General features: G+C 30.9%; 1 protein-coding gene across 3 annotated transcripts in view; it reads left to right on the plus strand.

The window, feature by feature from the left end:
• The window catches only part of LOC136978132 (uncharacterized), a 48,533-nt gene extending 24,363 nt beyond the window's left edge, over positions 1–24,170 (plus strand). For 2 of the 3 annotated variants that reach the window (XM_067273789.1, XM_067273788.1), the window contains exons 3-7: positions 10,493–11,101; positions 22,482–22,564; positions 22,663–22,799; positions 22,885–23,048; positions 23,133–24,170. In XM_067273789.1, coding sequence (XP_067129890.1) covers positions 10,493–11,101; positions 22,482–22,564; positions 22,663–22,799; positions 22,885–23,048; positions 23,133–23,309 — 1,170 coding nt within the window. In that variant the 3' untranslated portion in view covers positions 23,310–24,170. Of the gene's footprint in view, positions 1–3,268; positions 3,470–10,492; positions 11,102–22,481; positions 22,565–22,662; positions 22,800–22,884; positions 23,049–23,132 lie in introns of those variants that run through there. The other variant, XM_067273790.1, reaches the window with a different exon arrangement.
• Positions 24,171–25,776: the final 1,606 nt, after the last annotated feature.

The following is a 25,776-nucleotide window of genomic DNA, read 5'->3' on the forward strand; positions in this document are numbered from 1 at the left end:
ATATCATTTGGCGCATCGGCTACTTTTTGGGCTACTTATTATTTATAAATATATTAGTCCAATAAAAATGCACTTTAAAATGGTGTTTCGTCGTTTTTTTATTAATTTTAGATCCAAATAAAACAAATATTTGTGTTTTTCAAATAAATTTTTGTTTGTCTGCTTTATAACAAATGAATTTATCTATTTCTAAGTAAAAATTGAAAGTGTCTGTAGAAGTAATTTTTTAAAATATCTTTTTTCGTGATAAATTTCTAATACTTATTACTATAATCTAGACATGTTAATCCTTAAATATACTTGTATGTTTAAGGATTGGGCCACAAGTATGTATAATATACTTGTGGCCCAAGAGAAACAAAAAGGTTGGACACCCCTGTTTTAAATGATCGTAAACTGAATTATCGTAAAACGAAACATCATCACCGAAGGCATCTTGGCAATTTTCTTAATTAAACTTGATTTATTTGTTATAAATTAATTAACCATAAGGAAATTAACATTACATTCAATTTTTATAAGGAAAAATTGCAAATTTTTCATAGGGGAATTAAGTAAAATTTATTATTAATTTTAAACTTGAACATAAAATTTAATTTAATGTATTAAAAATTATGAGGAAATGTACGAGTTTCGAGTAAAGTCATTTTTATGAACTTAATATAGTCGAACCTGCAATGATGACCACCTCCCAATAGCGGCTATTTTTTTTATATTCCCGTCGTTCGGAGGTTTAGCTATATTTTAATTCGAAACTTGGAAATTCAAAGGACATTCGTCTGCTAGAAAGTGTCAAGTACTTAGTAAAAGTCCGCCATTTTCGGACTGAAGAACTCGAAGAATGCTTCAACTGTACTAATTTATGAATCGGTAACATTTCTAGATTTGAGTTTCATGACCAGTGAAGCGTTATTTCCAGACAGGAAGAACAGAAATTTTCAACCATGCATAACAAATTCTTAAAAAAATCGATATTAAAATTAATTTAGATAACAGAAATAACATATAGAGTTAATTTATAATTACATATTATTCTTTTTAATTTATAACCCGTACAGACGTACTGTACCACGCACTTCATGTTCGGATAAATTATTTGCAATGAATTTCAGGGTAGGCGTCGATTTTAAAATATATTTATATAAATAATGGTTTTAATTAAAAGGGTTGAGAAATTTCGAATTCAAAAATTAAAAATTAAAAATTAATCTCTAATAGGAGTTGTAGGGTAGTCGTAAATTATCATCAACATTACAGGATTTAATTTATCCCGTCTGTAAAGGTCATATTATAAATTCAAGAACTACATTTACGTCGTAATCCTTATAATTTAATGTAATCCGTGTTATTCTTTAAAACATTGGTAACTTATTTCTTAAATTTAAACAATTTCGTTCTATTTACAAACTTATTACACAATTTTACACAGTCAAAATAAACACAAGTTGGTCCTCGAAAAGTCTAGATTATTTTCTAGAAAATTAATAAATTATTTAATAATTCAACTACTACAAAATTCTATATAAACAATTCCGCCATCTTTAATCGAGTCAATTAACCTGTATCAAAAGTTACATTTTTAAATGTTTAAGATGGAATTTTTTAAAAATTTTAATGTGTAATTTGAAGTTAGTATTTTTTATAAGTGTCGTTAATTAATAAATAGAAAGCAGAAAATTGTGTAACGCGTAACGCAATAACACACACACACACACACACATACATACACACAAAAAAAAAAAAAAAAAATACTTGCGATAATAAAACGGAAATAACTTTAAAAGAAGTAACATTATCCGATTTAAATTCAATAATATGGCAGCTATCCAGCATTAAAACATATTTAAATTTTTTAAGAATTGTACTGTTATTGATACTAGCACAGGAAATAAGTCGCATACAATATCGTTTTCGTTCATGCCCATACAAATACTAATTTTTTTTCTTCTTCTTCTTTTCAATATCTTTACACTTAAAAAACTCTACCGAAAAAACAGTTAATGAATTTATATAAAAATAAAAAATATTTAAATAAAGAAAAAGTCTTTGTTTTCTTTGAATCTGTTTGCCTGTGACCTTTACCCTTAAGTTACTTTACCATAATCGATTTGTAACTGTATTTCTGGCAAACATAAGATGTTAAAAGCTTGTGAAATTTCTCTTTTTTAATTATAAAAATAGATGTAGACGATTTTTATAAGAAATAATAATAGTTCCTTGACTTCTTAGAATTTCGTTTTATAAAAATTGGACTAAGACCAGTTTCGGGTTATGTCCTGTTAAATTTCTTGTTTCTTCATTTAACGGAATTCTACATCGTTAACAACGTTTTACTTTCTATTCTGAGTTTCCTCTTACTTTTATTTCATTTTATCTCTTATCGAGAAAAACATCTTTCTTTAAGCACATTTTTCAAATTTAAATTAAACCAATCATCGCTCGTCTAGAAATTCAAACGGTCAATCTAAAAAATAATAGAATACGATTGGATAATAATTTAAATTGTTTCTTTTATGATTATTGATTTATCATTCATTTTTAGAAATAATAATAATAATAATAACAATCGATAAAAATAATAATAAACTCACAATTTAAACGAACGATTACGTTTAATGATATACAATTTAATTACTTTTAATCTCGATTAAGTACAACTATGTTAATTAAAAGTAAATATGAAAGAAGTGTAGCGTTAAAATTACAAATTAATGCTGATATTCTTTGTATAATAAATAAAATAAATAATAATTCTTAAAATTATGAAAAAGCAAAATTTATTTTGATATTTCTAATCACGCACTCTTCCGATGAAAAATTATATTAGTGAAGAGAGATATATGTATTTGTTTACGAAGTATTACAAAATTAAATAGAATGTAATTATAATTACCTTCCTTGAAATTTAAAACAGATTGCATAACATTAAAAACGAAAAACTATAATTAATATGTAATTGGATAAAAAAAATTAATTTAAAAAAAAATAAATATTCGCGTTTAATTTCGCAAACAATTTAACCATTATTAATTTTAAAAAAATAACCGTAAGAAAATAAAATATAAAATAAAAATTATAAAGTGGAATAAAAACATATTTCAAATATTTGAAATTATAATCTCGAAAACCGATGTATTACGAATAAAAGTCGTCTGTCTGAGTAAAGAGGGAAAATTTTTTATTTTTTAAGTTTTAAATTATGAAGTGTAAATAAATATTTGTTTCTTTAAATAATAAAATAAAAGGAATAAAGTGAATTTTAAATCAGCGGAATACATGTTCTATGGCAGACGACAAAAGGAAACTACCAATCACGGCGGGCCTAGCCGGTAACCATGACAACGCAACGGGGCTGATATCAAAGAGAAAGGGAGACTGCGGTAAAATTGGCGGGTTGACTTTGCCAGTTAAAGCTCTTTCTACAACAATCCGTAATCATCTGAACATAATCGTGGACGGCTTTATACAGGTAAACTATTATCGCTTCTAATAGATTCTTAAACTACCACCCGATATTTTTCTCTATATATTTAAATTATATAAAAATTTTCCACCAAAACAAAAGATTATAATTATTGCAATAAATCCGATTTTAAACGCTTATAAAATATTATTTAATATATATTATCTTTTTAATACGCATTAAGTTAATAGAAAATGATTTAAAACGATTTAAATTTTCAAATTTGTGACGTTTCGTACACGTAACAAACAAATAAAAAAATAAATTCTGACGCAATTCGGGACCGCACGTATGCATTACGTTATCGAAATTGATGTAATTTTTTTACGTCATCGAAAATGGTGTCGATCTCCATGCTATTTTTGCTCTTTTATTGTAACAGGTATTACGTAAGGTATTAATTATTTCATTCGTTTCTGTCGTAAAATTGGATTTAGATAAAGGTTAAGGTGCATAAGAATTTATTAAAAAAGTTAAAATTATGCATCATTATCATTATTATTTTCTTTTATTGATTAAGAAATTAAATTTTAATCGAATTTTTTGTGTTTTTTCTATTTAAAAATGCACAGTTTATCAATTAAAACATAAAGATAATAGTTAAATAAATTTTTTTAAAATTTAATAATAAATTAGAATATTTATGTAAGAATTTTCCATTAATTAATAGAAAATGATTATTTTCTATTGACGAAGGCTTAAATTTTTACCTTTTTTTAATGAAGAATAATCTTACCACCAAATTACATTTAATAAAATTTAAAATTTGTGATATAACACAATAATAAATCTACTGTTTACAAAATGAGAAACAATGACTGGCGGTTGTTTAATTAAATTTTATTGTAAAAGCTGCTGGAAAATTGCAAATTTTTACAAATTTTCCAGCGTATTTTAATGACGAAAATGGCGTTTACAGTTTAATATTTTCTAAACATCAAAATTTTAAATGTAATTACGAATTCGGACTCTATATTTAAATTGCACTTCTAAATAAGTAACCAATAGAATTAGATCTATTTTAGTCTTATGCAAGTATTGCTAAATCACGTCATACGAATACGACTTTATTTGTCTTAACGCGACGATTTTTATGTCGTAAACTACAACATAAAGCTTTATAATAGCGTGTGCATATCATTAGTATTTATGCTTATCTTAAATCGTATTTTAAGGAATTTTTTGTATGAGTAAACATTGGCAGAAAGGCGTATTGTTTTATTTAAAAAAATGATCAGATTGCTGTTGCTTTGCGTGGGAGTTGGACAATCTTGTTTTGCTTCTATAAATAGAACTCGACGGATGATCGAAGTATTTTTAGAACGATTCGATTTTCGGAAAGAAAATGGAAGGAATCTGCCACCGACATTGAAAACATTTCAATGTTATCTGTTGATGAATATGTTTTAATGAAAATCTCACCCCTTAAATTTATTAATCCGAAGCGGTTTTTAACGATTTTCTATATAACCTGGTAGATGAACTTTTCGTATTACGTACTACAAAAATAACAATTATAGGCAGTAATTTGAACTCTTAATGCGGTAAATATCCTCTTCTAATAGTAGAGGTAATGTAATAAAATGTAAATATATTGACCTTTTAAAAGCAAAATAAGTAGTAACGAGATTTATGCCTATATCAAAATTGTTGTTTACGTTCATCATTCACTATTTTTTGTGTGTAAACTTTTTAAAAATAGCAAATAAATAATAATTTTAAACTGTGTTTAGAATATATATTATATTCTACTTTATATAATATAAAATTTAGTAAATATAAAACTAAAGTTATATAATTACATAGCGTCGTGGTTTTTTTTCATATATGAAAGATTAATGGCATTTTGATGGCACTTTTTCGCCAATTTTATTTTGTTTTTTATATGTAACTTTTAAATTATACTAATTTATTTACAGTGAAACCTGCTAATGTGACCGGCTCAAAGTGACCACCTTACACGGGTGGTGACATTAGCAGGTTTCACTGTATTTAATGTAGGCTACATAAAGAATGCCTTCTCGAGAACTTGCAACTTGTAAAACAGTTTTCTTAAGAAAAATTTTAAGTATTTTCCTTATAAAGATGCGTAGTTTAAATAGTAAACTGTTTAATTTCGAGTGCTGACTTAAGTGTGTCCCAGTAACGGCTGTAAAATTTTAATGTATGGTACTTTGTAAAATTTTACGTGTAAGCTCGTTTAATCCGTTACTTTATATTTAAATCAATAAAGTAATAATAGGATTTTTAATTCTAAATTCAAGATCAATTTCTAAAATAAAAATGTAACTTTTGCATTTTATTAATAACAAATAGTATTTTTATTACCGTTTGACAGAGACTTAGATAAAAAGTCTTCTTAATACATATATATATATATACATTTCCCCCCCCCCTGTTTTCGGCGTTGGAAACTCGAGTCGTTGACACGTTTTAAATTAACTTGTCTGTAAGGTTCTGTCTAGTTTAGTGCTATATTACACAATCTGTTCCGCTGTAACTTCTATATCTCTACACTTTTTTTTATGAGCGAAGGAGCAATAGCCGAGTTTTTTCTTTATTTTTATGGATGTAAAAAGCTTGGAAACGTATAAATCCGTCGTCGGCATCATCTTCTACGAAGTACATTTTGATATTTTCTTAAATGAAAGAAACCAGGATTAGTCCATTTGACCATAGTCGTTAAAAGAATAAGATGATTTTTATGTTCTTTGTTTCTTTTCGTTCATATTTTCTATTTTTAGTGAAACCTGCTAATGTGACCACCTGTGTAAGGTGACCACTTGAGCCGGTTCCTTCGGTGGTCACATTAGCAGGTTTCACTGTACTTCCGGAATAATATTTTCCCCTATGTTTTTCACGCCACTTAATTCGTCTTTCTTCTGTTTTTTTTTTTTTTTTTTCTTTTCTTGAGGAGCATTTAACTTTTCGCAATATCTCGAGTGTATGTGGAAATCTAGTATTAAACAATAGAAATTTTCATCATCGCAATTAATTCATCCGAAAACAAGTAGACATATTAATTAAATTTTAAAAAAATATTGCTAATATTAATGCGGAAGACACTGAAAAAAGTATCCTTACAGTAACTTAAAGATAAACCTTGAAAATGTAAATTTATAGGCTTTTTCTAGAGCGTTACTTGGCATTTATTGTCTCGAAAAACTGGACAGGGTAACACACAAATTTAAACAATAAATTTAATAATTAACTTCTCTGTTTACAAACAACTAAGCAATATTAATCGGCAATATTGTTATATTCTTTCCATTATAAATGTAATTATTTGATAATCATATTCGGTAATAAAATGAAGTATTTAATAGCGTTAATAAATATTAAACAGAAACTTAATGAATAATTTATTATCGTTGAAAAATACGACCTCTAAGCTTTTACCGTTTATTATATTGACTTTATAAATTTTGACGATATATGAATATGAAAATTATGAGAAACTGCGTTATAAATTTATAACCAACCACTGGGATCTTCTTGAGTTTTACAATCATTTATTGCAAGAAATCTAGAAAATTATTTAATATTAATGCATTAAATATATATACAATGGTAATTTATATATATAAATTTTGTGATGTATCGATTTAAAGACTATGATCAGTATAGATACAACGGGTGTTTCTAAGTAGCCAGCGATTAATTAATTAAGCATACCAATAGCGTGGTTCGTTTTTTATGAAACGGACTATTTTATTAGTTCACTTACTTAGTCATTGAGTGCTTTTAAACGAGAAGTGGTACCGAGTTGTACTTTTCTGGCTCTCTTATATATAACAGAGGGAAAGTATGGCAATCAGTTTAAAAAATGACCCCCCGAGATTTAAAATTTTTGAACTCGGGAGACCTTGAAACATCGGGAAATGCAAAAGAATTTGAATGTTTTTTTTTCTGTACATACAGATGTTTGTGTTTGTGTGTAGGGATACGATTGTCTTCATCCTTTTTGAAGCTTAATAACTTTTGTAATTTTTGTCGAAAATTTCAGAAATTTTGCAGGGAGGTTTGTGTATTATGCTATTACATTTTGGTGGTTAAAGGTCGATGGGGTGAAGAGATAGAGGGAGTCGTGTCATATCTCAGTATGGTCGGACTTAATGGCGATTTTATTGGCAAATGCCAATAGTTTAGATTACCCATCCCAACAATAGTTTAGAAAACCCATCCCTCCCCTAAAAATTAAGTTTTTGCCATTTTACAATAATTAAAAATATAAACAGTTTTTTAAATAAAATATCACAACAGATGGCGCCAGACACAGTTGTAAGTGTTGCTGGGAAAGTTAAGCAACTCGTTAATGAATTTTTATTTTCTTTGCTTCGACAAATTCTTGCGTCCATTATTTTAAATTGAAAGAATATCTGTTTGCGTTTGAATTTATCTCATTCTTCGTGATGGCAATTAATATAAATTATGAGAAATATTCGAGTCAAATATACAGTTCGAACAAAATAAAATATTATGAAATTTGCGTAAAGATTTTAAATATAACAGAATGTAACAGAAATGTATTCAAATATTTCTGTTACAATAGTTAAATAATATTTAATAGTAAAAAATTTAGTTAAAATGGATATTTGATATATTATAAACGTTCTTAGTGAGTGATGGTGATAAAGAAATTTTGAATATTTCTGCAAAACTTTTCGTATTAAAATTGATTTTATATTTTCCGGCAGAAGTCTTTCTCTGGAGGACGATATCTTCAGTTTAGGAATTACTAGCAAATCTTTGCCATATTTAATCGTAAATATTTCCAACATTTTTCGGTTATTTGTTGACTTTTCAATGAATTTCAATGCCTTTCGAATAATATATTCGAATATATATTCGTAACAAAGCGTTTTGTATCGTAGGAAAGAAGTCCTTCAGGTGACTACAGTATATATAACTGGAAAGCGAGTGAAGTGAAATAAAAATCGAAGGCAATAAATATTGATATATAAATGTTGAAACAATATAACTGGATCGCATAAATAACTCCGGAATATGACGCATTTATATATTTCATTATTAATTACTACGTGTAGTGTAGTACGTGTGTTTATGGTTTGTTCACGTGAAGTTTTCTCGTGGTTATTTTTACTACTTTCCCGGCTGTTACAACAGAGGAGAAAGTATGGCGATCGATCAAGAAACGATCCCTCGCCAAGATTTTTACATTTTGGCGCTCAGGACACCTTAAAACGTCGAGAAATGCAATGGATTTTTTCTGTATGTATGGATGTAGTGTGTGGGGGGCACGATTTGTTCGCCCTCTTTAAAGCTTAATAATTCCCGTGCTTTTTGTCGAAAATTTCCGAAGTTCTGTAGGGAGATTTGTTTATGAGGGAGATCGATGCTATTAAATTTTGGTGGTTAAATGTCGAGGAAGTGAGAAGATAAAGTTGGGGCGTGTCATATTTCGAGTAGGGTCGGACTTAACGACGATTTTATTCGTTATTAGCATTTACAATTGCTTATAAACTCATCACTACCCTGAAAATTAAGCTTTTCGCCATTTTATAATAGTTAGAATTATAAAAAGTTTTTTAAAAATAAAATATTGTAACAGATGGCAGCACCAAATGTTGCCGGGAAAGTTAAGCAACTCGTTGCTAGATTTTTTCTTGTTATGTTTGAAGGTTAACGTGGTTTGTTACAAACTTTGGCATTTCTCCCATTTAAAATAGAAATTTGTTTCCTTTTTTACATAACGGAATGTACAATTTAATAAAATTAATTTTATGGATTAAAATTGTTCACAAACCACGGCAGTTCGTTTTAATACCAAGCAGCAATTAACATAGAAATTTTTTATTTAAAAAAATCCCCAGATTCAAAAGATGTGTAAAACGTTAATAAAAATGAATCTCGTTAAGTACGAGTATTATATTAATAGTTATTATTTTCAGATATTTTAATTAAATACATCTTATAAGATTTTACCAGCGTACGAGGATACAATATACAATATTAAAAGATTTAATTTGATAGTGCTGCCATCTTGTGAAGGAGAAATTTATTTTGATTTTTTTTTTTTATATTCTTTATACAGGCAAACTGCTCCAACCTCCGAACAACGGCCATCGACGGGCCGTTGTTTACGGGTTATTTTGTACACATTTTTATACAAAAAAGTTCTCGAAAAACGGTGGCCGTTTTTAGAAGTTAATATGCTGGTATTATCTTTTCGGACATCTTTTTTTGTATCTAGATGTAAATAAATTAGTTTTTAAATTTTTATATTTGTTAAATGATTAATTAACATTATACAATATTTAAGTATAATGATTTTATGCATTTAAACTCTAAATTGATTTAATATGAGAGAGTATATCGTTATCGTATTTGTTTCATTTGTCAACAGATGGCGTCTGGGATTGTTGCCAACTGGAAACCATGATTTAATTTTTCTATTTATAAAATAAATTTTATTTTTTCACTCTTTTAATTAATAGTTGATGTTTCTTTATATATTGCAAGTGTGTTATGACATTTTCTTATTAATCCGGAATATTATACACTTTAAAATAATTTCACTTAATTTATAACGTATTACGATAGTAAGTCAAACTTCTTTAAATATTAGAATATATATTATCAGCAAATCAAAAAATATATATATTATAAATTGTGGAAGCCCACCAGATACTATTCTAATGATGTGAATGAATGTACTTTTACGAGAATTATATTGAAAAGTGGATTTGCTACTTGAGAATTTGTATGTCGTGGTACCTTAACCAAACTATACATTATGCTATCCTGAATACTAATTAGCTTTTAACGAAATCAAACCGTGAAACCATTATCCAATCATTAATAGCATTTATCAGCTATTATCCTTAAAATAAGGATGCGGGTCGCGTTTCCTTTTTGATTCAATGCGGGGTTTGCTCGGTATATAAGGAAACGTGGTTTCCTAATCTTGTTTAATAAAGGATGTAAGGGAAGCCGAATGACGTTTCACTTTCCAGACCGTCGTTTATTATATGCTCGATCTGATATATTTTCTGTTATTTCTTTTAGGTAACAGGCGGCAAGCAATGGAACGTGGCTGCAATGGAACGATATCTTCGTGATCGAGCCGAAGAAGAAAGTGTCAAATTAGGTATCATCGCACCCATGACAAAAGATCAAAAGCCGGAATCCGTAGATACTCAGAACGAAGATGGAGGTTTGGATGAGGCGAGTAGTCCGTCGTGGACCTCGAGTTGCGAACAGACTCCTTCCTATAACTCCTCGGATCTGACGTTTGAGTTTGGTCAAAAATGTGATTTGAATACCAACAATTTGGAAGAAAATAAAACTAAAGAGGAGAGTAAGAAAAGGTCTCGTCGTATCTTAAGAAGAGAACCTCGAGTTTCCAGTCCTCAACTAAGGGAGAGTTTGAGCACAGACAGATTGGAAAATATCGAACCTAATAAGGACGAACGATATTGGAGTAATCAATTGAAGTTGAGGAAGAATTCGGCAGATAACGCCGAACAATTGAAGTTGAGGAAGAATTCCGCAGATAACACGGAAAAGATGAGCGTTTCTAGGAGTAGCACCTTCTCCAGATTGCTCAGAAGAACCCAAAGTGCCGGTTGCACGAAAGATGTTCCTGCCCATGCTCTTTTTCTAAGAGATAAACGAGTAAGTGCATTTTCCAATTTTTCTTTTTCTTCTACTTTAAATTTTCAATTGAATTGAAATATATATTTATTTATACGAATGAAATTTGCATCCAAACATTTCCTTTGTCAAAACTATACAAAATTCAAATCTTCTTGCAGACATTTTCATTTTTTTGATATAATAAAACAGTAAGTTAAATGAAACTTTTCCATAAATTCTATACGAAATTGCATATATGAAACTTGTACACAATTTAAATATTCATGAATATTAAACATTCAAATGTCTCTTGCTGAACGTTATGCAAATATAATTACGTATTTTCTAGAAGCTGTTTTCGTCGAATTTCAATAATGAAGAATCATCAAATACGTGGTGCATATTATTATCTACGGGTTGTATTTTTCTGACGAGTAAAATACAAATTACATGTAGTTTTAACCATTGTCTGTATCAGTAATGCAATAATCGCGTCAGAATGAAGAAGTAATTCAAATATTACATTTACTACCTTCCTTTTGTGCGTTATAAGTAAGAGAATGCGTGAAAAAATATCATAAAAGTTTTTTTGTCTGATTGAAAATAATGAAATTTTGTAGTTTCGTATAATTATTTTTCTAATCAAATTTTGTGTCCATTTATAATCTTAGAAGATCCAGCAGCCAGTTGCTTAACTTTCCAGGCAACATTTAAAATTTTGTTGGTGCCATCTGTTATATTTTATTAAAAACACTTTTTATCTTTCTATTATAAAATAGCAAAACGCTTAACTTTGAAGATAGGGATAGGTTTTATATACAATTGTAAATGTTAATAACCAGTAAAATTGTCATTAAGCTCCACCCTACTGGAGATACACGCGATCCCCTTTATCTCTCCACCCCTCGAACTTTAATAACAACATCGATCCCTCTAATACACAAACCTCCCTGCAAAATTCATAAATTTTTGACAAAAAGCACAGGGGTTATTAAGCTTCAAACGGGGTGAACAAAATCGTGCCTCCCACACACCAGTAACTTCCATACATACAGAAAAAACTGCTGAATTTTTTTGCGTTTCTCGATCTTTGAAGGTGACCTGAGTCCGAAAATGTAAAAATCTTTGGGGGGGATCTTATTTGATCGATTGCTACACTTCCACCCTTTTATATATAACAGCGGGAAAGTAATAAATTGTTTTTTCTATTTTTAGTATGTACATAATTATTTAGCGAAAACAATGTATCTCATTATTCAATTGTTTAAATATCCGATAGAATGCACAAAAGTATTTTTTCGCCAAAAATAGATCTTCGAGGTCTACCGTCCATACTAATTGATGGGAAAATACTAAAAATAGGCTAATTATTATAACTACAGAATAGTTAAAAGTAAATTTTATTATGGAATGGATTTTGGATGAAATAAAGGATAAAAATTGATTAAGGACTCAAACTTTGTTTGTATTGTAAGTTCACATTTTTGAATTAAACTAAATTTTATTAATTTAGAAACAAACATTTAGATTTTCTTTTCTATTACAAAATTTCAGTTAGTAACGATAGGGTTTAAATTCTCAAATTTTCTAAAAGCTTAATAAATTTCCGTGGAAATAAATCAGAATTTGAACTTGGGCAACATTATTATTAAACCGAAAATATCGGAATAAACTCGAGAAATTGGAAAAAAATGTAATTGAAAAGTAATGACAAAACGAGCAATTATTTATCGACATAGTCATAATTCCGGGCTGCAATTTTTAATTTAAAATATATGCTCTCCACCTCAAATTAGCATCTTGCTCCTGTACATCATAATTTTCCTGTTAGCAATGCAGTCGTGCCAGTCATTTATCTAACTCACTTGGGGGAAATATTTAATTGCAAACCGAAAATCACACTTTATTTCATCAGAAGTTTGTATATCGTTAATTGGAGTCTCCTGCCCCTAAGGTTTCCAAATTGGGTTTCATCTTTCACTTATCTAACTCCGTTCTCAAAATTAATGAAGGACAGACAACAGACGGACGACAGTGAAGGAGTTTGTCTACAATTTTTTTTAAAATTGCAGCCCAGCAAGTTTACAATGCGATTTATTTAGTATAACAAACGGTAGATTATATCGATTGCAGTTCGGTAACTCTACGGTGAGAATGGAAGGCCCCGCGAAATTCGATATAGAGCAAGGAACCCGAAATTCTACAAATCACGCCGTCCTTTTATTTTGTATATCTGATATCGTTATGTATTATCTCCGTGCCACGGCCACCGTAAACAGATAATGTAACTAAGAAAGCCGGAAAGCTGTCGGTCCGTTTTAAAAATTTAATATTTATATGGAGCATTTATACGGTATATTTTTGTTTAGATTTTTGTCTTTGAAACTTACCGCAAATACGAGTCAAACATACACATGGTGGCGTTTAGGAGCATTGTATATATATGTCATATATTTTAGCCGTCGTTGTATTATGCAAACACACGATTCTCCACTTATATAATACTTGTATGTGTCTAAAAGTTTATTAATCGTGTTTTAAATCTTCGAAACTCGCAGGCGACGACAAACGTTAATTGCGACGTTGCCATTCTATACTTTAGTTAAGCTAAGAAAGTTCGTTGCACTTTTACTTTTAAAAAGTGAACTTTGGATCTAAGGCTTCTTTATTTAATATTACATCTCGCGCGAATGAAAAAAGTGCCATCGTCGGCAGCAATTTTTATTTGAACTCTAAAAATAAGTCACGAATTTCGATGGAAATCTCATAAATTTCCTATTTGAATCTTTGCTCGAAACGTGATTACGCCGAAGGAAATACGTTTAAATGATTTTTTTCTTTTTTATTTTATTTTTTTAAGGTTTATATTCGAAATAAGATTTTAAATAAACGATTTTATAATGCTATAAGATACAAAATAAATCTGTACGTAAATCTACTCGGGTTAGAAGTTAATTAGGTAATTACCTTACGGATCGAATAAATTTGTTGGGCTGAAATTTTGAAAAAATTGTAGACCTATAAATTCCCACTGTCGTCCGTCCGTTTGTCTGTTCTTCCTTAATCTCGAAAACGCAGTTAGATAAAAAGTCAAGACTATATATGGAAACCTGTCGGGCAGGAGGACCTGATTAACTGTATATGATCCTCCTATACAAACCGGAAGTTATGTTATTTCAATTTAGAAATCCTCTCCCCAAACTTTTCGACTCTATTGCTAGCAGGAAAGGTACTGTACGATATACATGGACAAGAAACTATTATTTTGAAAATTGAAAAAAATGATTAAAAATTATAGCCCAGCATTTTGACGATGTCGCAATAAATAATTGCTTATTTCCTGTTAAATTATTAAAACTTTTTAAAGTAAACTTAATGGCTTTTGTCGTTATTAATATAAAATATTTTACATTTTATCCAAACAAAAATTTCTCGTTTACAATACTCTATTCAGTTTGGCCAGCGTAAAAGAAGAAATAGTTATAAGGGAGAAAAAATGTGTGTAATGAACTCCGAGAATATCTTTAATCTGATAAATAAATAAAGCATTTCCGATTTTGGAAAACCGGATAAATGGAATCACTCAAAGATATATATAAAAAAACAATTATAACTACATATTAAATTGCGTTATTCAATGGTGATAAACACCTACGCTTCGTCTTGCCTTTTTTCCTTCTTGATTTTTTTGCTGTTTTCCGTTTCTTAAGTTGACTAAGGTTACATCTAATAACTGTACTGTACAGTACATAAAGCGCATTTAGTCATTATACTAAGTAAACGTCAGAATTAGGAAATGAATGAGTTTAAAATACTCTTTCTAACAGTGTAAACTTACGAATTAAAATTTCAACCCTTCGTCAATATGATTTAATTAATATTTTAAACTGGCGTTTACTAAACTGCGGAATGACTAGTTTAAAATATACTTTGATTATATTAATATATAAACAAGATTTGGCTTTAGACCTCGGGTATAAGTCTGTAGCTTAGAGCCTTACATCTTGGGGCCTAGTATATATTACAGCTTAAGACTACGGTGAATCGAGTCTGGCCCCGAAAATAATTTTGTATTCTTAAAATAGGCGTTTCGAATATTATAAACTTAAATAAGGAAAGCTTCAGGTTCTGTTTTATTTATTTTTTTCCATATTAAAGATTTTCTTGCGTAGACTAGGTTTGTAAATTACAGTCCCCTTATCTACGTAGGTTAGAATCATTCGATTTAATAATTAATTCCTAAAAGTAGTATCGAATGGAGATTTTTACTTTCCCGGCTGTTATGGAAAGTATGGCAATCGGCCAAAAATAATCCCCCCCAAATATTTTTATATTTTTGGACTCGGGAAACCTTTAAACGTCGAGAAATCCAAAACAATTAGAGATAATTTCTGAATATATTGATGTGTGTGGAAGCACGATTTTGTTCACCCCGTTTGAAGCTTAATAACTCCTGTGCTTTTTATCAAAAATTTCTGAAATTTTATGGGAATCAATGCTGTTACATTTTGGTGATTAAAGGTCGAGGGGTGGGAAGATAAAGGGGATCGTGTGTATCTCCAGTTGGGTCGGACTTAATGACGATTTTACTAGTTAACATTTACAATTGTTTATAAAACCCATCCCTATCCTCAAAATTAAGCGTTTTGCCATTTTATAATAATTAAAAATACAAAAAGTTTTCTTAAAATTTCGTAACAGATGGTGCCACCAAATGTTGCCGGGAAAGTTAATCAACTTGTTGCTGGATTTTTTTTTTTTTTTTTATTGCTTACGATAGTGTGATGCAAGTATTACACTAAGTAATTCAAAATGAAAAATTTAAATAAACACAGACTGTTATAAACTTAAGTTGTACTCGCTAATTATAACTTATTTTTCGCCCGTCACCAATCGTAGTACACGAATATTTATCACGTACGGAAAAGGCCGGGCAGTGTAATGTAAGTTTCTCCGAAAGTAAGTAACACTATCTTTTTAATTAGTTTAGGAACGTTCGTTTCCGGACTTTAATAAGATATTGCGTAATTATGATAGGGTGTAGCATTGGTCGAGGGACGAGCAGTCTACAGTGCGTGACCACTAAATTAAAAGTAATAATAATACAATGCTCCTCTGTACTATTAGTACTCTATCTTCTGTAGGCCATTACAAGATTGTTTACAGAACTGAAACAAAATAAATGTTTAGATCTACGTCAGAAGATAATCCTAGTTTAATAATAATAATAACAACAAGAAAAAGTTTCGTGGAAAGGTTGTAAATCTTAATTTTTACGAGATGAATTTAGAAACAGATACGTTTCGAAATATGAATGAGTGGATGGATTTCCACTCGACACGTTATTAGAACGTGGTTTGAATGGGAGAGTTCGTCTATAAACTATACATTAAATTCCAAGAATGTTTCGTAAATAAAATATCATCATTAATATTTATTATAAGGAAACGTAATTCTATATTATTTTGGAATCTTCATTCTCGTTATCATTTATCAATCGGCCTTTATGATCGAAAAACGGCAATCGTTTTCTAAAGTGACCATTCAATTCTAGCAACAAAGAACTTTACATCCTACGATACGGGTGACGAAAGAATTACGTTATTATCAAAATATTAGATAAATAAGGATGTTATCGACTAACGGAAAAGGCTTCGTTAATATATATATATATACTTTCCTGGCTGTTATATAGAAAACAGGAGAGTATGGCGATCGGTCAAAAAAATGACTCCTTCAGATTTTTACATTTTTGGACTCGAGATCTTGAGACATCGAGAAATGCAAAAAGAATTCAGGGGTTTTTTCCGTATTAGTGTGTGTGGGAGGGCACGTATTTTGTTCATCCTCTTTGAATTTCAATAACTTCTGTGCTTTTTGTCGAAATTTTCTGAAATTTTTCAGAGAGATTTGTATATTAGGGGGATCGATGCTATTGAATTTTGGTGATTAAATGTCCAGGGGATAGGAAATAAAGGGAGTAGTGTTATTAATGACGATTTTACTGGTTATTAGCATTTAGAATTTTTTGTAAAACCCATTCCTACGCTCAAAATGAAGTTTTTTTTTGCCATTTTATAATAATTAAAGATATAAAAAGTTCTTTTTAATAAAATATCATAACAGGTGGCGGCACCAAATGTCACCGGAAAAGTTAAGCAACTCATTGCTGGATATTTTTTTAAATAAATCGATAATATTTACTTAAGCAATATTTAATTAGCCGCATGAGAAACGTCGTCTTTGGGATAAATGATCGATTGATATTAATAATAATCTCGACCGAAATTATCGGAGGCACTCGTTCGGTTTACACAGCGCAATACAGATCTATAGTTGTAAGGCCACGAAAGCAAATTTGTCTTTTACGCAATTCATCCGTCTTTAATCTTTCTCTTATAATCATCGAAATTTATCTAGCCTCCTTGGCATTTCTATTTTTATTATTTTAACAGGTGTTTGTTCTATTCTAAAACAAACTATGATAAATCGGTTCGATGATTAAAAAAAGAATTTCTTTTTTAAAGTTTATTTTTACTCGGGTTGCGTGATTTTCTTTTATTTACTTATATAGTCGCTTAAAGCAATCGATGGTTCTCTTGTTTGCTTGGGCCATTTTAATTTCTCAAGGTATGGTTCCTCGTACGTTACTATGGTAACCGAAGAATGTATATACGGTTGGTCATCGAACTAGTATCTGGGATTTCGACATAGAAGGCGCGTAGTGCGGAAAAAATTAAATAAAACGCATCTATTTAACGCGCACGCACACGATTAATTGTAAGTTTAATTGGCATTTACTTTCCAGGCTTCTGTTATTCGTCATAATCCGCGTACACGATAATGATAGTAACCTTACATCGTCGTGTTTTTGACGTGTTTAAGAGACACGTTTTTCATTAAATATATACTGTTATTTTTCCAAGATCGAAACGTTTCAGCGACACAATAGCCACTGGCCTTGTCTAAATCATTCGCATATATAGGTCTATAAAAACGTATATATACAGTATAATTATCCTTGATCTAAAAATAAACCGATGTTCATCTCCGGTTATAAATAGCATTGGAGTATAAGAATAGAATTAAATTATAAGGTAGAAAATAGGTGTCGATTGTTGATACAAAATCGTGAATGACGCCTTTTTTCTGCTTCTGATTGTTGGTAAAGTAACCTTTATTACGATTTACAGAATGATTGATAATCGTGATTTATAATTTGGAGAGTTGAATTTAATGAGATAAGGATAAAAAGAATTAGGTTAAAGAGGCGAAATAGCGCGCTACACGAAATATTAACGTTTCTCGGCTCGATTAAGGGCAGATTTGGCCATTGCATAATGCATTTTGTAACTCTCAATGCGCGTAAAATAGTTGCAACTAGTATTTAACTTATGTGTCTCTACCTTTTAACCCACCCATCTTATACCTTTCGCAATTTTTTTATGATTTGTTTCGATAAGGAAAAGTTGGCCAAGTTATAATTATTCAAAATTTTATAGTACTTTTTCGGTCGTTTGATTTCGGATAACAATTTATGGCTACGAGAGTGACGTCACTCTGACGTTAATTCCGTATTTTTCCTTGCATTACTTTCCCGGTAATAAACAATCGAAGTTGGTAGTGCGGGAAGTAGATTATAAAAATTTCGAACCTAACAAAATCGAACTTTTTAAGCATCCGATGACCCACTTTCCACCGCAGCGCCTCGGACTTTCGTCCATTCGGGTTTCTGACGTCACAGTACTGTAGTACAATATATGTCTGAACGGGCGCGAGCTATAATGCGGTACGGACTTTAACAATTCGTGCTTTCTAGGTAATTTAGCTATGATTTAGTGCAAAATTACCAACGTACTAATTTGCAAACTGGCACAACAGTAGTTTCGTATAGAAGAATGCACAAAAATAGGAAAAATTAATCGGAGATGTTTACTCTAATTAATCGTTAAACGTTGGATAAACTGTAATAAGTTTAAGCAAAATTATTAATAATAAACGATAGGTCGTTGCACTTTCGACTAATCGACTCTTCTCTGATGTCGTCACACGACGTCACAGCCGCTGACCCAATTTCTACCGCGACTGTTCCGCGCGTTATAATCTTTCCGGCACGTGATCTGTGACGTCGATGTTATTTTTAGTTGGCCGCGCTTTAAACCCTCGGCGGGTGTTTCCCGTATCTCTGGTAGACTGATAGCTTTTAAATTGCGGTAAAAATATTGTGACGTCACGCCAGTAGTAATAAGAGCGTCCGGGATTTATATCAGCGTCGATTCCTTCGACCGTAAAACATCGTCCCTAAATTCTCGTCATTGTTTAATCGCTAAGGCACGGTATAATGCTGCAGGTGTTATCTTAATTCCCTGGTCACACGTGCTTAACACATGCTAAAACGTGCGCGCGCTCTCCCCTCGCCCATCTTTCATCGCTTCTTAACACGACTTTTCTAATGGGTTACATCGGGAAACGCTCTAAAAATGTAGCTTATAACGCGCATAAATATTTATTAGTTCCTTTCGGAACAGATTTGAATTACAAAGAGGTTTGTAAGCAGTCGATCAGTCAATATGTTAGTGTTTCGTTTACACGTCCCGCACGTCATACGTGACCTCTTACGGTTCAACTTTGACTCACCATTTGCTATTTCGAAGTGCGTAACCTTGACTGCTTTCACCCACACTTGCCTCGAGAGTATATTCGCTAACGAAGAAACAAGTAGAGAGCGCAGCCAGTTAAGGACCGCGACTTATAAATCAAAAAAAGAAGAAGAGAAGGAGGAAGAAAACCAGATGAGAACGCATTGTTCACGATAGTAATGGAAGCAATAATTTATGATGATGGCGGCTCTGTAAAAAGCATTAAAATTCCGCTTCTGGTGCTAATTTTTGGCAATTCTAATGTTAGAAAATTACAGACCGACATTTTTTCACTATGGGCCAGTCCTCGAAATCTCGAAATACGTTTTACCGAATGTAAATCATACGCATTTCGACACGAAGTTTAGTACATCGTCACCTTCGTTTACTCATCCATTTTAATTTTAGTAATGTTATAAATCGCCTCAAACTAAATTTGGGCTCATCGATGCGTTTTTACCAAGGAATTCTTATTTAATTCGCATTTAACCAAATTGGGCCTCCCTAGAGAAAAATTAAGTTTTGGCACAGAATGGTAACTGGAATTTAAAATTGCGGTTTCGTTTTGGCCGGAACAATGTTAACTATGACGTAGAGTATTTAAATGTTTATATCACAAAATACTTTAATTAGTTATAATTAATTACAAATTAAAGTAAATACCGATTAGAATTATTTTAATCAATTATACGTGTATCGATTGAAATAATAAATATACCGATTATACAACAAACATTAATGATTTTGTTGCATAATTTTCGACCTCGCTGATATGATAATTACAGATTAATTAATTAATTACGAATACAAAATCGAAGGAAAAAGAATAAATATGTTCTGACATTTACAAAAACGAAGCGTCAAATTTGGGAAACTTGGTGGTAAAGTACTAACGTCCGGTTGGTAAACGAAAGGTCATTGGCCATGCATATTTTACGTTCCAAGTTATTATATATAACAGAGGGAAAGTATGGCCATCGGTCAAAAAATGATCCCAAAGATTTTTAAATTTAAATTTTTCGACTCGGGACACTTCGAAACGTAGAGAAATGCAATAAAATTCGGGTTTTTTTTTTTCTGTATGTGTGTGTGGGGGGCACGATTTTGTTCACCCTCTTTGGAGCTTAATAACTCCTGCGCGTTTTGTCGAAAATTTCTGAAATTTTGCAAGGAGGTTTGTTTAATTAGATCGATGCTATTGCGTTTTGGTGATTGAAGGTCGAGAGATGGGAAAATAAAGGGGTCGTGTCATATCTCCAGTAGGTTAGGGTTCAGTAACAGTTTTACTGGATGTTAGCATTTACAATTTTTTTTAAAAAACTCACCCCTACTCTCAAAATTAAGCTATTTTCCATTTTATGAATACAAAATATTTTAAATAAAATATCATAATAGTTGCCGGGAAAGTTAAGCAACCGGTTGTTGGATTTTGTATAGTGTGTCGACCGCATAGGCAAAAAAGGCGAGTTGAGAAATCGATAATTAAATTTCGCGCATAATTTGTAACTTTTGCAGACGTGCCCGTGTACAAAAATAAACTAAAAAGAATACCGTTCCAAAACCCTCCATTTCTCGCCTCATCGTTAAGTTTAATGAAGCGAGCAAGAGGATATTTGTGGAAATCTATATAAGGATACGCAAGGCGATGCCCGATCACCCTACTCGTCTGCCGACGGTCTGCAAAAATTAATAAGTAATAAGTAAAAAATGAATTTTAGCCAATTGTTTTGTTAAACGAGTAACGACCGTCGCCTATGTAATTAATCCGATTTGGTAAGACGGGTGGACTTTTTTCCTTTCCGTTTAATAAGGGGTATCGACCGATTTACAAGGAATAAATGGCTCAGAACCAGCGATTATCCACATCGTCCGTACAATAAAACGCATCCGAAGCCGCCAAAAAATAGCCAGAGCCGAATCGTTAGTTACATTAAAGTAGTCGTTGCCAGACGTTTACAAGGACTTACGAAAATCGAATACGAATTTTTTTAAAATAGGAAAGAGGCGCGCGTATCCGCTACCTCTATTGGCGGTGACGTCACCGGCAGTGGTAAACCATTGGCGGCGCGAGCCAGGAATGACGTAGGACAGTCGACATTTATTTAGTCTAGGTGCGAGTAGTCGGGAGGTAGCGTTTAAACACCCGTCGGCGGGATATCTAGCAAAAGTGGCTTACGTGGCGAAGGATAGCGCGACTTCTCTTAACCGTTGGAATCTAATCGGACACTTCTTAGGCAAAATGCTGCAGGTATTGATCGTGGTAAGTTGCTTTCCATTACGTATTTCGGTTTGCGTTACTACGTTCGTCTCGTTTTGCCTTCCTTTCGAAATTTGCTGCAGAAATACCACCACGTACTCGGGGGATTCGTCTAAAAGTCTTCTATTTCCATTGGGATGCTTTCTATTGTATCTCTCTTTGTTGGCCGTGTCTTGTGTAAATTTCGAATCTATTTCGGGGCGGAAACGTACGAAGGTCGGTAATGACGAACGAACGTTTGATGTACGACGACAGCGTTCTTCCTTACTTTTCTATATCGTAAATTTGGTTTGTGTTTTTTTTTTTTTATTTAGTTTTGCGGTTTAAGCAAAAGGTCTATATTTATATGGTCTATAAATGACGCGCTTACGTCATTTGCGGTCTCATTTTTTTATCTTTTTCCTTTTCTTTTTCTTAATACCAGAGTGGAGAAATTGCCAGACTTTAAAACCGATTATTACCCTTTAAACCTATCGGCATCCTTATGTGCCATGTTAATTTGTTATTTTCTTTTTATTTACAGCCGGTTTCCAAGACAAAATCAGCAGATTCCGCGTCATCGACCGGGATTAAAGACGAAGACGAGAAAAAACACAAGAAAAAACTGTAAGCGTCACTCTTAGTCCATCGCACTTAGTGCTAATTAACCGTGGAAAGCGTAGAGTGGTCGTCTAAACGACACTTTTTTTAAATCTCGTTTTTAGATCGCAAGATACGAAACTCCGCTTGACTTTTCTTCGTCGACGTCACACCGATTCGTCTATTCAAAATTCTGTCAGGCCTTCTCCCGAGGAAGCTCAGAAATGGGCGGATTCTTTTCAAGATTTGATGTCAAGTAAATGTAAGTTAGATTGATTATCGAACTTTCTCTTTGTTCTTCTTCCTCCACCCTTTTTTCACCTATTTTTTTCCTTGTTTTTTAACAGACGGCCAAGCGTTGTTCAGAGCTTTCTTGTCTCGAGAATTCAGCGAGGAAAATATAGAATTTTGGTTAGCATGCGAAGATTTTAAGAAAGCCAGAACGAATAAGTTATCGTCTAAAGCTAGGAAAATTTATAATGATTTCGTAGCGTCACAGTCTCCTAAAGAGGTAAGGATATTTTACAATAACTTTTATACTAGAGAATAGTTTGATTTTAACGGAATAAGTCTAATAAAAGCGTGTTTTCTACAGGTAAACTTGGACTTGACGATACGAAATAGCATTATGAATAGTCTGGCTACACCCGATAGACATTCTTTTGATCAGGCTCAAAGGAGAATTCAGGCTTTGATGGAACAGGACTCGTATTTAAGATTCTTGCAATCCGAACTTTATCTGGAACTCTTACAGTGTAGTGATTCGAGATGAATTCCTATATACAAAAAAATTCTCATCAAATTTATTCTTCTGTAAACCGGAGATTAAAAGAAAGGAAAGATTGTGATATATCATCGTCACCTCCGGTCTAAGTTTCTTCTGATGTAAAAGCTTTAAACATTCCATAATTTATTGATACTACATGTCCGAGTGGATGTGTTTATATACTACACATATCTTATTTATTTCCGTCACATTCCTTTTTTTTAATATAAGAACTTCTCGTTCTTTTTTTGTACATATTTCATTCGTTGTTTACTGTATTAAAAAATAAACTACAAGAAAAAAAGAAAATGACATCAACTCTTGTATTGAATTCAAATTTTGTATCGTCCTTTAAAAAAGAAAAAAAATTGCTTTTTTTCAGCAGTTAAAATAATGTTCTTCCATAATAACAATCTGTTTGTACTATAAAAATGTTCTCCCGTAGTTTATAATTATATAAATAATATAGATTGTGTCCATATTTCTCTTACTTTGAAAAATAAAAATTATAATCAATATTATTTTTATCTTTTGATTACTTTCACCTTTTCATTCGCATTTAAACTGCATGATTAAATATATAAATCTGTAATGCAATGCTATAAATGTTTATCAACTTGTGCAAACATTCGGCCTTACTATGTAAACTAAGGATAAATATGTTTACTATGTACAGTACATTCTGTTTATATTAACGACTACTCTTACGATACAGGACACTTCAAACCTTAAAATGAAGGCATGATTAAAATGTATACAAAAATATTTAGCCTTAAGTAGGTAGCCGATTAAGTTAAATAGACTAAATAGCCAGAATTTAGCCTTAAATTTGGATAAATATTTCATTGTATATGTTTACATAACTATTTCTCAGTATAGTATGAATTAAGTACAGTACAACGTGGATACATAGTTCTGTGGTGGGATATACTAAACTAAAAATATGCAAAAACATTAAGCTTGTACACTTCCAGTTTAAAATTAAAGTAAATGTAATCTAGAGCACAGTATGTATAATTAATTAAATTTTGAAAATTACTGCTTATTATTAAGCCTATTATACTCTGCTTAAACAAGCTACCAGTGATAAGATCTGCATCGTAAACTTCGTTCTGAACCGTAAAGAACGAGATTTTCGAGACAAAATTACGACTTCAATTTCTTCCTGTACAATATTTTATAATACAGACTCTATTTTCTATATTCATAAATATTCTTATGATACAGGAAATTTGAAATCTTAAAGGCTAACCTCAAACTTCGTTCGTATACAAAAGTATATAAATATCGATTATAAAATAATTTATATTACTATTTGTAATTTTTAGTTATCTGCACACATGCTTTTTATTGTTTTTAGATATTAAAAATGATTTAGTAATAAATAGATATGGAAATGATTATGCAGATATATATTTTTGTACAGAAAAACCAGATAGAGAAACTATGCTACACGTAAAGTGCATTAAAATTTAATTATTTATCTACATAAATAAATATAATAAGATAAGATATCAGAACTTTAATCATTGTATAATTTATAAACGAATGTTTAAAGTAGAAAATACTTGCCTTTTCTTAAAAGTTATTACTTGTTTGTAAGAATATTTATTAAAACGTCATATATATTGCATCCCGTTTAGTTATTGTACATACCAAACACACACTACATTAACTTGAATGATTTAAGTCAGCATAATTGCAGGAAGATCTGTTCCCGTCCTTGATCTTATTAATAATTCGCTGCAACTCTTTGTGACATCATTCCTTTTAATGACGTAATATGGTTTGAATTATTAATACTTAAAAAAATCGAATAAATTACAATAATTTACGATATTTTTTGATACGAGTATTTAGTAACGCTCACAAAAATAACTTTTTAAACAATATTTTTGGAGGTTATTTATTCTTATATTCAATAAATTCATTTATATGATGTTTTTTTCATATTTTCGTATGCAAAAAAATTCATATATAAATTATGCAATCATGTCAATTACGTTTTATATATAATTATATTATAATTTTAATTCTTATTTTTTCGTGCAGATGGTGCTAGTGGATAGAGCATCCTTTATTAATAGATCGTTAGTGTAACTTACATAAAGACGATACACATAATTCGAGGTACTGTATAGAATACACACACGACCCAACGATAATATACAATAAACACAAAATAATATAGATAATGACTAATACACATAATTAACACAACATATAGAATGACGTATACAATACAAAATGTATATAATAACATATTAAAAGACATTACGTTTTGGTGTTATGTGTGGAAGAATATGTTCCATATTTAACTTTGTAATTGTTTACATAATTTAATAGATTTTCCAGACTAAATACGAAGTACATAATTGTAGCCTTTCTATAAAAAATATATATAATGTAGTTTCTTTACGTTATGTATGAATCAAGTCAGAACCATCAGTAAAAATTACAAGTAGAATTATTA

The sequence above is a fragment of the Centruroides vittatus genome, unplaced genomic scaffold (assembly GCF_030686945.1).
Source record: "Centruroides vittatus isolate TY-2023 unplaced genomic scaffold, ASM3068694v2 contig_489, whole genome shotgun sequence".
Classification (NCBI taxonomy): Eukaryota; Metazoa; Arthropoda; class Arachnida; order Scorpiones; family Buthidae; genus Centruroides; species Centruroides vittatus.